The sequence below is a fragment of the Lagopus leucura genome, unplaced genomic scaffold, assembly GCF_019238085.1.
Source record: "Lagopus leucura isolate 7727_CA_CO unplaced genomic scaffold, USGS_WTPT01 Super-Scaffold_100022, whole genome shotgun sequence".
Classification (NCBI taxonomy): Eukaryota; Metazoa; Chordata; class Aves; order Galliformes; family Phasianidae; genus Lagopus; species Lagopus leucura.
The window spans coordinates 4577075-4593205 of record NW_024962275.1 but is presented as its reverse complement, the minus strand read 5'-3'; the positions used below and the strand labels follow the sequence as shown (position 1 = coordinate 4593205).

Genomic DNA, 16131 nt, shown 5'->3' with positions numbered 1-16131 from the left:
AACAGAACCAGCCTGATCTCATAGTAGCTATGCATCTCATGCATAATTGCAATTCACATTCAGCCTCAGAGGTCTGTTCTTGAGAGTTTCATTGCTACTATCCTCTACCTGATTTTGAGTAGAACATCTCAACGCTCCTCTTAGTTTTATTCCAGGGGCAAAAAAGTCAGAATGTGTTTGCTGCCCTCATAGTTAGGTCAGCAAGAAGTGGAGCTTACTGGGGAATTGCTGAAGGTCTGTGAGGTGGGATCTGCTTGCAGTGTCATACAGGGACTTTTAATTCTCTGCAATGTCTCTAGTAACAGATCTTACTGCCAAATGCTGAGGTTTTTTTTGTATTGGGTCTGTAAAAATCTGTCTTTGTTAAAACCCGAATCCAGATAGTAGGCAGTGACTGTAAAATTATTTAATGCTTAAAGGTGTTTAAATGGTTTCAGTTTGGGTGCTGGTAAGCAAACATCCGCGTTAGGAAGTCTCAATCTGAACTGAAAGATGTACAGGATTTCTTATTGTCCAGAAATGAGCTCCCCCAAGATTGCCTGTTAAACTGAAATCAAACTTTACATTGTGTACTTAATGGATTTTTACTTGTTTGGGTATTTTTTTAGTCCTAATAATAAGCAACCTTGCACATACAGTGGTTTCATTGGATTGGAGACATTATCCAGTGTCAGAGAGACTGCCAGGAGCAAGCCTGAAGAAGTTCTGTGAACGAATGGAGTGATTGATTTCTTGCAGTAGGGCTACTGATGTTACTTGAGGATAGAATTCTCTGTGAGCCTCTTCCTAGTAAGGCGTTCTGTGCTTTTACATTCGGAGTTTCCACTGTTGTGCCTGGTGGGTTGTTCCTTAGCCTTGCTGGAATTGTTCTCATCTGATTCACTGGGAGTTTTATTCCATGTGGGCTCTTGGCAGAGGATGATCTCTGTGTCTTGTGCTCTCTCCCCTGGCTGCATCAGGGAGGTGAAGTTTGCACGTGTTTGAAAAGCGTGGTTTACACACCTGCTCTAATAAATGAAGCACTGCAGTGTGAGTGTATTAAATTTCTTGTTGATTTGATCCTGCTGGTCTTATTTTTGCTTTTATAAATATTAAATGTTGTTTCTGTGGGGAAAAAACATCAAGGCTTTATTTGAGCAAGTGACTAAGTGCCTGACTGCATCCTGAGTAACCACTGCATGAGTGTTTTGTCTTTCATGTGATAAATACTGACTTGTCCTCATGGTGTTCTGCCATGTCTTCTTTCCAGACATTATAGTGGTGGGTTTTTTCTAACTTAATTTTTTAATCCTTTTTTTAAACACTTGCTGCAGAAGCATTTAGCTCCTTGAGACTCAATATAAGCAGCAGAGGGGAGAGCTCAAAGGTCACCGTGCCTGATTTCCACACTTGCTTTTCTTCCAACAAGAAGAAAGATCCTTTTAAGTGCAGCTCTTCAGTTTAATGCCAGTTTTCGTGCAATGCAAACTATACAAAGCTCTGTCTGGCAGGAAATGTAAATATTGCAAAGGACAGTGTTGCAATCTGCAGGGTTTAAAAAAAAATAAAAGATCTGAGGACTAAGTGCCTGTGTCAGATGTAATGTGGGGCAAAATCTTCCCTCTGTGGTGGTATTTGAAAGTATTTTATAAATAGCAGTGAAGGTGACTTGCAAAAGATTTCAAAGTCAGTTTCTTTTTTCCCCCTCCAACTCACGTTCTCTGTCTTGGGAGAAAGCATCCATAACCGTTACAGGACTTTCCTTTCAATTATACCAGACTCAATACAAGCTGCCCTGGTGGAGGGGAGAGGATGACTAAACCTGAACTAAGGACCAGTCTGTTCTTTTTCAAGTAGGGTCAATAGCCATTCATCATCAACAAAGTGCCTTTCTGTGTATTCTGTGTTGGGCAGCCTCTCGAGCCTGTTCTGTCAGTATGTGGGCTTGTTGCTGACAGTTTGTTAGACTAAAGTAGCCTGTCTGAAAAGGTGCAGCCACACTTGGCAGAAACGCTTGTCAGGCTTCCAGTCCTAATGCCATTTCTGGGGCATGGACACACAAAAAATTAACCGTACAACAGATGAAGTGGGGTGAGGAAGGGGAGAGGAAGCAGTTCTGCGGTTCTGTTTTCACTCGTGCAGTAAGCTATTTCATTAGCTTAATAATCCCTGCTTTAGATGTTAGGTCCCAAAGAGCTCTCCTGCAGTCTGAGTTGAGATCATGTTCGTAAATCTGTGTGGAGTTAAAATATTTCCACTGAATGAGGGATTGCAGGGATAACTGTTGATGCTCTGCTGAGCAAATCCATTTTGCTGAGTGCATGGAGACTGACTTTGTATTTTCTTAACACCCCAAACAGCCTCAGCATAGTGAACCATTGTGGTAATGCTGACCTACCTTTGCTTGCGCCCTGGGATCTGGAGTTTCTCCCTGTGTCATGAGACAGCCTGTTCTGTGCGGAGACTTGAAGTCCTGATGGGTTGCTTTGCTCTGCCTTCTCTCTGTTTGTGCTTCATGGCAGACTGATTCATGATGTTCTTTGTTACAAGTGATTTTCCTTCCCTCTGACAGCTACAAAAGTTCTCTCTGGAGAGATGGTTTAGTGGGAAGGGTTTGTTGCGTTTTAGCAATGACTGAAATGCAGTTCAGCAAAGTGTTCAGCTGGGGAGTGTTTCCTTGCAGTATTGCAGGTCAGAGCAGAAGTTAGAATGAGAATTGCAGTGATCTTGACCATCGTGCTGTTACCTTTATTTCATGGGCTTTGGAACACATTGCCTGGACTGATTTTGAGAGGGAGGAGAATTTCCCATTGTACGTGAGCAGTCAGACAAAATCAGGCCTTAAGATCTGCACTGCTCACTTGTCATAAGACAAGAGCAGCACTTCCAGGTGAGCAACATTTAACTGCTGAGGGATCCACCCAGCTCCCAAAATCTCATTATGTATCTGTCTGTCTCATCCCTCCATGAACATAGGAAATGGCTCATTCCCTTTTGACTTTAACCTCTGTCATCTTCTTGATACATCGCTTTGTAACTGTTTTAAAATACAGTGCTGAAATCTAGACAGTGTGCCTGGTGGAATCTTACTTGTGAGTCAGGTGTTAGCTCTGCTTTGGTGTCATGCATGAGCAAAACATCTATTCATGCATCCCAGTATGATGCTGTTGGATTGTTCTGGCAGTGGCTCATTTCTTGGTTTGTAGTCCATTGTAATCTTAAGAAGATTCAACACTGAAGAATCAACACTTAGTTCCTTATTCTGTGTTTATGAAGTCAGTTGTTTCTGAAGAGTAAAGTTCATAGTTGTTTTTCTGCATTGTCCTGTCATTTTTAGACCATTACTTCAATTTGCCAGAACCTTTCAGCGTTCTAGTCCTGTTCTCAAATATGTGGCTCTCAGTGTCTTCTGCAGATTTAATAAGCAAGTGCTCTATTCCATTACCCAGGCAATTACTGAAAATATTGAGTAGAAGTGAACCCAGGACAGATCTCTCTGGAACCACACTCAGTGTTCTTTCATTTTTGACAGGAAACCATTCAGTACATCTCAATGCATGTTTTTCCAATTAGTTATGCCTCCATGTTGATAGTTTTGTCTAGCTCATGTTTCCCAAGATTTTTCCTATGTCACTGTGGGAAAGCTATTGTAATTGAGGACTTATGAGACTGTTCTCTGCTCTGAAAAGCTTGATGTGATCTCTTCTAGGCAAATGTTCACTAATTCCATCTTCTTTAAGCAGCCTGTTTTTCTCCCTTTTTTTTATTTGGGTAGGGAATAAAATTGGTATTCGATCCATGCTCTTCTGGCCCTTCTTATTCCCTTAAATGCAGGCTTATCTAGAGCCACTCTGAAGTGTCTTAACCACCGCTGGTCCCAGTCGTGTCACCACTAAGAATCACAGGATGTACTGGCTGTTGTTTGGGTAAATTATTCTTAGAGTACATAAACAAAAGCTGATATCTAATGTGGGACTAAGGGTGATATCAGAAGAGTGTTTCTGAAGATTACTTCCCCTCCAGGGTAATGCTGCGAAGATGCTGTTAGCTGTTTTGTTCAGATATTCTTACATGGTAAACAGCAGGTGAAAGCACGTAAATACTGACAGCAGCAGAGTCAAACAGGGTGGTTTTATGTATGCTTCCAGGCATCCCTTGTGAATGCACTGTGCTGTTGGCACTGTTAGCCCAGCATCCACAACAACCTCTGCAGAACATCTGGAGGAAAAAATATGCGGAATGAGAATCATGCTGTGCAAAATAATGGAGCAAACGTCTGGTGTGCATGAATAGCTGTTTTGTGTGCTCAGGGAGGAAGATACGGAGTTGAAGAGCTTGTTGGATAGCCAGGGTAGTTCTGAGAGTAATGGTGTTGTTCTAGCTGGATAAAGAGATGAGTTTGCTTGGTGTCAGTATTACATGGCTTTGTAGTTCACTTGTCAGATTGCCATGACAAATACAGACTTAAAATGGTCTGGGTTGATAAAGGACCACAATGACCATCTAGCTTCAACCCCCTGCTGTGTGCAGGGTCACCAACCAGAGCCACATCCAGCCTGGCCTTGAATGCCTGCAGGGATGGGGCATCCACAGCCTCCTTGGGCAGCCTGTTCCAGTGCCTCACCATCCTGTGTGAGAAACTTCCTCCTAATATCCAACCTACACCTCCTGTCTCAGTTTAAAACCGATCCCCCTTGTCCTATCACTATCCTTCACTTGGATTGTATAACTGTAATGACCTCTGATGTTTTGTTGCTGTTCATTAAGTGGTTTTGCTATGAAAGGAGCTGGTGTGCATTAAGGTAGTGATGATTACTTGCGGCAGCATCTGTGATGTGTGAACTTGTAGAAACATTGTTCCTGTTTAAAAAAACATGTCAAATGCACAAGCAAGTCTAGTGCACAGAGTTAAGGGTGTTCAGCTATATAGTAAAAGTTTCTAGGCAAGCTGCTCAAGCTTTAGCATGTAAACAGCTGGTGTCAGGGTAACAGCCCCATACATCTTCAAATACTGTAATGCTTATTCCATTGCAGTGTCTCTAATACTGTCTCAATAGGGTATTCCCTAGCATGAGAGAAATAATTGGATGATGCTGTGGGGCCATATAAAGAAACTTGCAAGCTGAGTGCTGAATAGATCTTGTCTATTACTAGCCCATCATCATTTCATCTGCTCCACCATAAGAAGAAGCTTTTTAAGTATGGAGCTGCACTCATTCTACTGGTACAAATGTGCTAAATGCTTGCTTCTGATGCTACATCTAGACACCTAGTCTGTATGGGAAGCTGTGAGTCAGCCTACATTTGTCTGTTCTATTTTAATGGCAGATGGGGAGTCATGAGACTCACCTCCCATCAGTGCTGTGTCCAGGATGATACCTGGTCTGCAAAATGGTATCAGTAAGAAATAGAGAACATCCAGACTGGTAAATCTGGGTAAAGAGACATTTAGGAGAAGTGTTATTTGATATGCACAGGAAAAGCATGGGCTGTTGGTGAAATTGATGTTACAGCTCAAGTTCTCTGCTGACATTTCTTCCTTCTCTTCCAGGGTGACGACTTCTGGAGTAATGGAGGGCATGAAGAAGGTCAAGAAAGTGGTGAATGGTTCAGCAGAGCCACGGGGCGAGTGGGAAAGCACAGCATGATGAACTGGACTGAGGCAGCACTTTCACAGAAACTTTTTTTATTTATTAATATTACTTTCAGTGGAAAGGGAGCATTTAGCACTTCCCAACACTGAAACTGCAGAGTGAGGTGTGTCAAGGGGGAGCAAAGCAGTGCAGAAATCTAACTATTCCTCTGATCATAAAAAAAAAAAAGACATCTCTTGGTACCTGCAAGGAGTGTGAAGCTTTCTTAGGGGTTTTGGGCAGCTTATTCTTTTTTCCCCTTTCTGGATCAGTTTGGTATTCTGAATTATTTGCAGTTACATTCTTCAGAATGTGCAAATCTAATGTGAGGAGAGACCTTTAGTGAGTATGTAAAGTATATATTTTATATAATGCTTATAGATGTATACACACACCTGCTAAGTAACACGTATGCTGGGAAATGCAAAGTGTCTCAGGAGGTGGGGAAGAGGAGATGTAAGTATTCTTTTTATATAAACTCTCCTCCTGGCTTGGACAGAATATCGCAAAGCAAACGAGTTGAAACGACTGCAGTTATTTAAGGCTAAGTGGGTTATTGGATCAGGTGGCTTCCTCCAGCCTTCACATCAGTTGGAACGTTGATAAGTGTCTTGTCTAATTTGTGCAGGCTTTTACTTGAATATGTCAGGTTTTCAAATGTATTGCTACGTAGGAAGCAAGCGACTGTTTTCCATTAAAAGCACTAACTTGTAGCACAATAAGTGTTAATGTAGATTCTCCACTGCTGATAGGATTCTCTTGATTCGCACCCACCTGACAAAAGAAATACACGAGGTGTAGGACTGTTGCCTACTTTCTACAGGTCTGCCGTGCTATCTTAAACATGGAATTTCAAGCCATGACCCAGAGTGCTTCTGTTCTACGTTCTAAAATACTTGCAAGGTTTTTCAGAAGATATTCCCTGGTACAGTGTAAGAGTACCAGAATCCTCAATGGAAATCAAACCAGCGAACGTACTGCAGCGTACATCTCTGGTTCTCCATTGTCCTGAGTTGCTTTGCCACTCTGGATGGTTACATGTACCTCCCTGTGTGTGTAGAACAGTGGCACTGCTGTTTGAGATGAGCTGAACTGGTCGGAATGGTATTGCTGTCAAAACCAGGCCACTGCAACTCCCAGTCATTAGTGGCTTTTATTTTTGTTTTCAGAAAAGGAGTGAATTGTGGCTGGAATACAGAAGTCTTAACTATCAACTGCAAATCTGCAGTGTGATCTTTAGTCGTATTACAAATGCTGTGTTCATCTCTAGAGTCCTGGTATTGCTAGAAAGGCACATTGTGCTTGTAGCTGTAGTAGTGAGGCATTGTTAGTTTGTAGGAGGGTAGCAGTGGTTCACTGGTGTAACAAGGATGAGCTCTAAGAAAAATAAAACTAGTGTAACTCATTGACCCAATGAAGCCTTAATCTTTGTGTAGAGCTGTTAAGGTTACCTGTTGAGTGAAGTGCTCCTGTCAGTAACAGGGATAGGCATCTTCACAGAGCTTCAGACGTGCCAACATCTCTTAAACTCATTTGGGAACTTGCTTTTTTTTTTCTCTTTTGACTTGAAGGGACTACATTTCTGGGGGCACAACTGATGGAAGGACTTCCATGACTGCTTTTTCTCATTCTTTAACTTAAGAAGAGAGTGGGATTTTCATTTTGTGGAGTTGCTGTTTTGTCTGTTGAAATGGTGAACCACTTCTTCCTTAGTCTTCAGTGTGGGTTGTAGAGCTTTTAGGCAGAAGTCTGTACCAACACTGTGTTCGCTGACTGCAGCTTCTTTTTCCCAGTGTTCATTTTATTCATTATGGAAGTAGTAGAAATTAATCTACCTGCTTTGATACCTGGAACTGTTTTCTCTTCAGACGAAGCATAAGAATAACCCTCTTATCTTGGTGCAGAGTCCTCCGTTTTCCTCCTTGGCTTGTAACTACACAATAATTACAGCAGTGATGGTTTGGCTTTTGCTGCCACTGTTTTGCAGAGATACAGTTCAAGTGAAAACAGAGCCTGCACCACAAGAAAGGCTGTTACACGATCAATGAGCCTTCTACACCTTCAGTATGAAAAGGTCTTTTGCATATTTCGTAGCTGAGACTTGAGAAATTGAACTAGAAACAAACAGAGGCAGCCCTAGAACATCGTGTGGTTAAATACCTGAAAATTGGCTCCTCTCATTCTTTGCTCTGATTTGACAGTTGCTCTGTCCCTGGGGAAGGATCGCTGTCTGTATCCAGAGGGCTGCTGAGCCAGACTGCGAGCCTTGCTCAGAGTTGTCTGCCGGAGTCATAGAGTCAGTTGGCACGGAGGGATGTAAGAGATGGAGCAGGAGTGCAACAGTGCGTTGGTAACGTGGACGTGATGATGTCTTGGAACCCATTGATGTAATTTCTGAATGGAATTGGCAGTTCTGCTGGGTGTGCCGTTTCACTTCCCAAATGTCGGAGGCTGTGCGGGGTCCTGGTGTGTGCTGAGCTGGTTCTGACAGCTGGCTCTTTGTACTTCGGTATCAGTGAATCGCTGATAGAACAAATGCTTTCACCTTCATCTCTGGGTTCTTTTTTTGTTGTTGTTTGCTTTTTTGCTGAAGTTGCATCAAGTGTAGTTATGTCCACCAACGCCCTGCTTTCTTAGAGGCCAAAAAATCAGTGACTCCTTGTTGTCTTGGCAGAAAAACTGATGGTAGCCCTCTGAAAGTGTTCTTAGTAGAGCTGGTTCCAAGTTCAGACCTGAGCCTTAGCAGTCAGCTGTACAATCAGCTTCAGCTGGCACTTAGTGCAGGATTCAGGCCAGCACTACGGCAGTGACTAGTCAGTCAGTCCTATGCATTAACAAGGAAACAAAACATGGGTGACCAAGTCAAAAAACAGTGATGCATTTTCTTAGTGCAGCCATTTCCAAAGTGAATTTCCACTTTTCAGTGTAGAAGTCCTGAGAGCAGGTTGAAAAAATCTGTCCCTGTAGTGTGGCATGATTAGACAGTGGCTGGGATGTTGTAGGATAGAGAGAGCATCTGCAGTTGTGCTTTGTGCACAGCATGGAGTGTGCTGTGCCACAGAGCATCAGAGGGAGGGCTGCTCCCTCCGCCTTCCTCCCAGAGCAAGCCCACGTCTGCATGACTTCCCATTGCTATTGAAAAGCAGCAGCTTAGGAGCTCACCAGGCAGGATTATCACAGAGCTCACCTCTCAGATGAGCGTGCCTGTCTGGTAGGAAGCTCTGCCCTTCACAGGCAGGGGAAGTAGAAGAGCTGCTCATGGCTGCACAGATGGTCCTAGGATAGAGCCTTACTTTCCTGTCTGCCTCTTACTGAAGTGAGCAGCCAAAGCAGTCGATCAGTACAGCAGTGTGGCTGATGGGGTCCTGGGCAGGGAGCCCTGCTGCAATTCTGAATAAATGGCTGTGAATGCATTCACACGCATTGCTGCTATGGAATACTCAGCATCTTCCACAGAGAGGAACAAGGCTGGTTCACTCTTGACTTGTAATGCAGCTTATGCCCCAGTAAATCCCTATTGATGGTGACATGCAGATGCCTCTATGCATTCCTCCTTCCTGCTCTGACTTTTAAGCAAGCTGTCTTCCATAGGAAACCTCCTTGCAGCACAGCTGCCAGGCTCTTGCATTCTTCAGACTTGAAAATATTTTCCTTGATGTTCATCAAGAGAAGTATTAAAAGAAAGGAAGACATAATGGGGTCATCTGGAACGTTGCTACTGTTTCCTCAAAACATAGCAGTTCTGGTTGAAGAAGCCACATGCTGTCCTATTAAGCTGCTCTTTAATGTTGTCATCTAACTCAGCGTGTCATGATCTGTGCAGCACATTGTTCAGTGTTCCTCTCCAGCTGAGTGCCCTGTTCCTGGATTTCCACGCTGCCATACCCTGGGAGCATGTTGTAAAAATTTGCTGCATTGCAGTATTTTTGTCTTGGAGCTTGTAATGTGGAAGATGTATTTTTCTAAGCTAGGTGGTGGACTCTCTGTAGCATGAGTGTGCATCCACCTTGTGTTGCTAAGTACTGTAACATTCCTTCTGGACATAAAGGGGACGTGTCCTAATCACTCCAGCATGCACTGGGGTCCAATGCAAGACTCTTCATGTGTTAACACTTCTTATTCCTTATGGTACACTTCTCTTAAAGAGGAGAAATGCAGGCTGAACAGTGGCAAACAAACAGATGAGGTGTGTGTCTGTTTGCAGATTGCCCAGCTGCATTAGAAGCAAATACTGGGTATTTGTAGGTTCTGTTGAGCTCTATGAGAACTGAAGTTGCATAGCTGTTACAAAATCAGGTAAACGTGCAGGTATTGAAGGAAGCCCTCGCTCCTTCAGTCTGCCTGCTTTGTCTCCTTCAGTTTGACCTGTAACAATAGCTAACAGACTACTGTTACTTTAAAGCAAATGTGTTTTATTGATTCTACCTTCTGACCTCCATTTCAATTGTAAAATGCTTCCCCGTTTTTCACCTCTGTAAAAAGCGTGGAGATGTGGGCTGCAGTGATGTGTGAAACTGGGCTTAAACTGTCCCAAACCTGTGCCCTCCTAACTTCAGTACCTGAATGTTTCATGAGAGCTGTGGTGGTGCCCCCAGGGGCTCTCGACCAGTGTTTGTGTGTTCCCTGGGGCTGACTGCTTGATCAGTTCCATCTGGTTTTTCTTGTAGCCGCTGGCTATGATGCTGTTCTGGCTTATTAATCACCTTTACTTACAGATATATAGAAAGCTGTGCATTTTTTTCCCCCTCCCCCCGTGTAGTTTTATGCTTGGAAGTTGCAATGATCCTCTAAGAGCTCCATGTGATGTGTGCTTGCGAGTGGGTGGAACAGGGTAAGAAAAAAGACTGAGATGTTACACTTGTGTAAATGGATGGAACCAGAAGAAAGCTGCTGGGGAAGAAAGGCCTCCTTGTAGGTTGGCTGGCTTAAGAACCCACTTATGTTCTGACTGCTGCAATCCTGTAGAAAGGACAATTCTAAATAAATATCTCCCTGTGGGATTTCACCTGGTGTTCTGCTCTCTGTGTAACGAAGTAGAGCCTGACCTCCACGTTATCAGCAGCGCTTCCTCCTGTAGCCAGGAAACCCGAGCGTGGGGCTGGGACCTGTTCGTCAAAACAGAGGATGGGTCTAAATGGCTTTCCTTCCCCTTCAGTACCTATTAATAATTAATTCTAGATCCTCTTGTGTCATTAAGCAGCTTTGGGGCACCTTGTACAGTGTAGCTCTGAATTCATTTAGTAAATGATCTCCAAAAGAGCTCAGAGACTTTACTGTACAGTAAGGTTCTCTTCCAGGGTTTTTGGTGACCTATAAATGGCCTTTTCTTCTGTTCTTCTTCAGATGCACAAATAACTTTTTTTCAGTATTTTTTTTTTTAAGCTTTATTAAAAGAACAGCAAGCAGTATTTGGAGAGAAGCAAAGTAGACATAAATCAGGATGGTCTGTGCAACTTGGCTTCCCTGCTGTGATGCAAATGTACAAAATAAAGATTGAATGACTAGAAAGTTGAATGCATCTTGTTTTCTGCTTCTGAATTGCTAGTAACCAAGATGACCTTTTGGATTTTTTTCTCCATGCCTGACCTCCGGTTGCAGCTGTTAACTTACCATGGGTGCAGGGCCAAATCACAAAGCAGCTGTATACCTGTGATGGACGGGAGGAGCTTTTTGTTCCTGGGCTGCTGCAGGTGTTCCCTGAGCTGCCTTCTCCTCAAGCAGAAGGGCCTCCATTACCATCACCCTCCTGGAAGAGGGAGCTGTTTGATTGAGGCTAGGGTCAGGGCACTTGGGGACTTTTCCAGTTGTTCCCTTTATGAGCTGTGAGTTCTGACCATGCGTTTTTAGTTCTTCACCTGGCAGGGATGAGGTCTGCAGTTTTTCTATTGAGTGCTCTTCCTAACAATCCACCACTGCCTCAAAGCATATGGCCCTCATCACAGAATGTAGGTCTTCAAAATGTCTCTTATACTTTATTCTATCGTTCTCAAGCTACCATGCAGGGGTAATGCCAGAAATAGATGTGTTCTCTGCACTGCAAAGCCCAAACAGGCAGCTCTGCATTGCCTCAAGCCTTTGGGTGGGTGGTGTTTTACCATGAAACTGAACTGTAAGAAGGACATGGGTTTTGGGCTGAACAGCCTGCTGTGGAGTAAAACAAAACATATATGATAGGGCTGATTGTTCCACTGGGCCAGTCTGCATCTACCTCATGCAGGTAGTTCTTGGGTGCTTGCTTTCTCCAGACTGCACATCTGCTTTATCCGTTTGTTGTACGTTTGGCCCCTTACAGCGACAGCATCCGAGCTGATCTCTGCTGCACTGCACAGGGCTCCAGTGGGGCTGGTTGTGCTGGACCCAAAATGGCTCGGCTGTAATGACAGGCAAGGTGCTAGCACAGGGGGGTGTCATGTGGGGCTGCGTGGTGGAAAGGCTCACTGGAGCTTGAAACTGAGGGTAGGGTATACAAAAAGAATCCTGATTTGGCTGCTTTCAAAGTGAGAGGGGGAGCCTCTAATTGGAACAGCACCTGGTAGTTATGGTCAATTGCAAGCAGGGCCCATCTGGTAGACTTGTACAGGGGCAAAAATAACCAATGCTGGAGCCCCAGTGAAGCTTTCCTGAATACGTTGTGTTTCTGTGTGGGTTTCTAGGTATTCCTCCGACCAGAGGAGGTAAACGGTTCCACCTGCTTTAAGGATTTTCTGTTAGCATCTGAAATTCTGAGCTGCCTTGATCATTTGCTGCTCCTTGCTGCAATCCAGGCTGCCTGCTGGCAGTGCTCAAGCTCTAGCTGTATCTTCATGACTGCAAAGATCTGCCTTCTCTTTAAATCCCATTTTTGCCTTCTTTTGCCTTCTGACTGATAGACTCTAATGAGCAGGACTGTGCTGTAGTGCCCTGTGTGGTGAGTGGTCAATAAAAACAAATTGCTTTGAACAGAGAGGTAATAAAGCAACTTGTGTTTGGCACAGTTGATCCCAATATTGGGGTCCTCAGTTAGGAGCTGAAGACTTTCATGTGTCTTAATAAGAAACGCGTGTCATCCATTCCTTCTCTCCATTCCCATCCATGGAACTAAGAGCACTTTGGGTGACATTGCTTTCTTGTGCCTGTTCTCCCACGTGGAATATTTCTGCTGGGATGGTCAAAACAGTTTATAAGATCACTCCTGTCATCTTATCAGGAAGAGCTGAACAAAATAAACAGGTTTGCAGGGTGGGACTGTTGCAGTGGTGCTAAATGGTGTAGGTCAGGATTGGAATGGAGTGGGTGGCTTAGACCTCATTGCTGCTCCCTCTTGGGATGGTTGTAGTGAGCTTGGCCAGAGATTTCCAGCATCTTCAGTGGCAGGAATTGTTTGCAAAGGGGGTCTCCTGCACAAAAGGTAAACGTAAGGTTTCTGTCCCAGGAGACTGAGCCTCATCTACATTCTGCAACCATCTGCAATTTTGAGCCATTGTTGTGGGGTGGCACAGCTCGATGGCAATCTGTCACCCTACAAATGCATCCTCTGCTCTTACAGGGGGTGTGGAAGAGCGTTTGTCAGTGCCTCAGCATGCCTGAAAATGCCTCTCCCATAGAGCTGCTCTGCAGAAGGAATCCTACACCTGGCCCAGCTATTAATGAAGATATTGATCTCCTGGAAGAAGCCCAACTTTTGTGTTTAGGGACGCATCTTGTGTTGGGAGGCATTGGTCAAACTGGTGGGACTGCAACGAATGGCCGTGGTGAGATGAGAGACGCGGGCAGTGACAGAAGATGACAAGAATTAAAGCTCTAAGCCTGTCTAAATGGTGATTAGAGAGGCGAGATGGTGCAGCGCAGTACAAAATGGCTGCATGGGGAGAAACTGCAGAAACGAACTGGGAATTCATTAGCGTGGCTCAAGGGCTGTGATGCAGAGAGATGAGATGAAACGAAAGCGGAGGAAAACAAGATGTCAGGAGAAGCCTTCTGCCAACGAGACTGGTTTGGCTGCAGGCAGCCTTCCCCGGAGAAACGGAGGAAGTTCTGTGTTCTTTCAGATAATGAACGGTGGACTGGACAAATCACTGCTAAATGTACTGTAGGGAGCAGTCCCTTATCAGCTGCGAGCTGCACTGAATGCCGGCTCGCTCTCCTTCCATTTGCTTATCTCTGTGTGAAGCACATCGCATGCGTAATTTCTGCTTTAGGGGTTCGTTTTTGTGTGACTGTTAAACCTTGCACATAGCTGGGGTGATCGTGGCTGCTGCCTGGGCAGAGCAGGAACGTGCTGCGTTACGGCGAAGCTGCTACCTGTGCTCCCTCATCTGTATTCTGGGTAAGTCGGGTTTTAACTGCTGCTGCTCAAACTCAGCAGAAAGACCTGCCGGCATAAAACCTGCTGGCATTTACCGGCCCCACGGTGCCTGTGCAGTGCCATGAATCAGAGCAGCGTGAGGGGAGGGCACAGCACAACCTCTTAGGGCAGTAAAATGAAAGAAGGAGGTGCAAGACGTGCTTTAGAGGGATTTTGGAGCCTCTCTGACCCCTGTGATGCTGCCGGTGGGCGCAGCGGGGTCTGCGCTGCACAAAGCTGCTGCAGCTGTGCTCTTGGTTGTCATTGCACGGAGCCTTTCGCTTTCCGTCCCCGACAAACGCGTGCTGCCTGCTCTCGAGCAGCATTTGAAGGCTGGAGGAGGCGGCTGCTGCGCTGCAGGAGGGCCGGTGTTCTCCCAGGTGCCAGCTGTGATTTGCAGCGTTCCGCCGAGGATCGCCCCGCCGCCTCCTGCTCGGCTTTGTCTCAGCCAGCTGCTCGCTGCACGGGGACACCGAGCCCAGCTGCTGCCTCTTGCAGCCACCCCTCTGTGTTCCCACGTCGGCATCACAATGACAGCCCCGCAGGCTCCAAAGAGAACAGGCTTTAAAAAAAAAACCAACCAAACAAAAACACGCACACACACAAAACCCACTAGAATTGAGCAGAGAAATTACCAGCGTAGCAAACTGTACCGCTCAGCACATGGGCTGCTGTCACTCCTACAGCCTTGTAGGGCTGTGCCTATTTCCAGAGCTCCGCCGTGCTTTCCACGTCTGCGTTTCACTTCCTTGGGAGCAGAGCCTGCAGGCTCGGCTGCTGCGCCCGTTTACCCGATGACCTGATTTGCTTTATTTCTGCTGTGTTTTGTCTAAAGCCACGCTATCCAAAATGAATTTATAACAGCGATAGCTGGCGTGGAGAGCTGGCTGGGCTTCGTGCTGCTGTGCTCGGGGTCATGAAGGCTGATTCCTGAGGGCTGTGGGGTCCCACTGGTGCTGCCCCCAGCCCCGTTTCTCTGGGCTCAGACCTGGCCGAGGCACTGCTGCGCTGAGGGCATTTTGCACCCAGCAGCCCAGGACAGGATGGGCACTGTTTGATGCCTGCTGTGGCTGTTACACCAGGAAATTGAACTCATTCTGCTGGAATTTTTTTCACCCTCCCTCTCAAAGCAGCAGCTGTTTGGGGGTTGGCTGTGCCAGTTCAACCGCAGCCACGCTGCTGCCTCTGCTTTCCTTTGGCTTTTCTTCTGCCTGACTCAGGATCGTTAAGCATTAACCTTAAAATAGCCACTCTTTTTGCAGTTGATATCATTAATCTCGTGTGTGTGCGTTCCTCCCCCATGCTTTGAGCTCTCCCTGCTGCTGCCCTGTTCCTGGGGCACAAGGAAGCTCTTAGCAAAGCCCAAAGGGAGCAGAGCGCTCTGTCCCAGCTCTGCACAGCTCTGCCCACCCACAGCTCCCGCTGTGTTGGTTTGGGGGCTGCATTCTGCTGCCTCCCAGCAACTGCCACCGGTGCTGTTATTTAAGCAGTGGCAAGGTTCAAGCTAATAATTAGAGAAAGTGGATGGCTTGCACAGTTTCCGATTACTTTTCTCCTCTCCTCGGTGAGATCTAAGCTCTCTATTGAGTTCTCTCAGTGGTGGAGGCAGGGGAGAGTTTTAAATAGAATTCAATCCCTTTCGCATCACTTTTGTGGCTGCAGAGCTCGTGTTGAAATGCCTGATCTATGCGGGGCAGGTTGTGGCTGTGGGTTGTTCTGTGGTTGCTCCAGGCCGTGCCATGCTCTGCACACACTCAGCACAGCCCTGCTGCAACACGGTCACAGCTCGGCGCACGCAGCCGAAAGGAGAGCATTGCAAAGATGGGCGTTTTGCTGGAAGGAAGGGGATGCGCGGGGCCTTTTGCTGCAGCTTTGGCCACCGAGCTAACGACGCTGTGGCCTGCGTGTGGGTGGCAGGAGGGTCTTTGTCCCCAAAAGCCGCCCTGGCGCGGCGCTGCCTGCAGCCCTGCAGACAGGTTTCGCCGTATCCAAGCACAGATCTGTGGTTTGTTCCTCCTGGCTGTTGCTACAGGAGCCCAGCGTGCCCGGGCAGCTCCTGCGGGGCCCGCGTTGCAACACGGGCGGGAAGGGAGCCGCGTTTATCTCGTGCATCGGCGCGGCTCACGGCAGTGCGTGCATGCACGGGGAGCTGCGGCGGGGGCATCCGGCCCTGCCTGGTTTTGAGGTGGGGAAAAC

At 46.1% G+C, this 16131-nt stretch overlaps 1 protein-coding gene across 1 annotated transcript in view; it reads left to right on the top strand.

The window, feature by feature from the left end:
- GPR107 (G protein-coupled receptor 107) overlaps nt 1–11126 on the top strand; it is a 34330-nt gene extending 23204 nt beyond the window's left edge. The window contains exon 18 of the mRNA XM_042878803.1: nt 5531–11126. Coding sequence (XP_042734737.1) covers nt 5531–5627 — 97 coding nt within the window. The 3' untranslated portion in view covers nt 5628–11126. The remainder of the gene's footprint in view (nt 1–5530) is intronic.
- Nucleotides 11127–16131: the final 5005 nt, after the last annotated feature.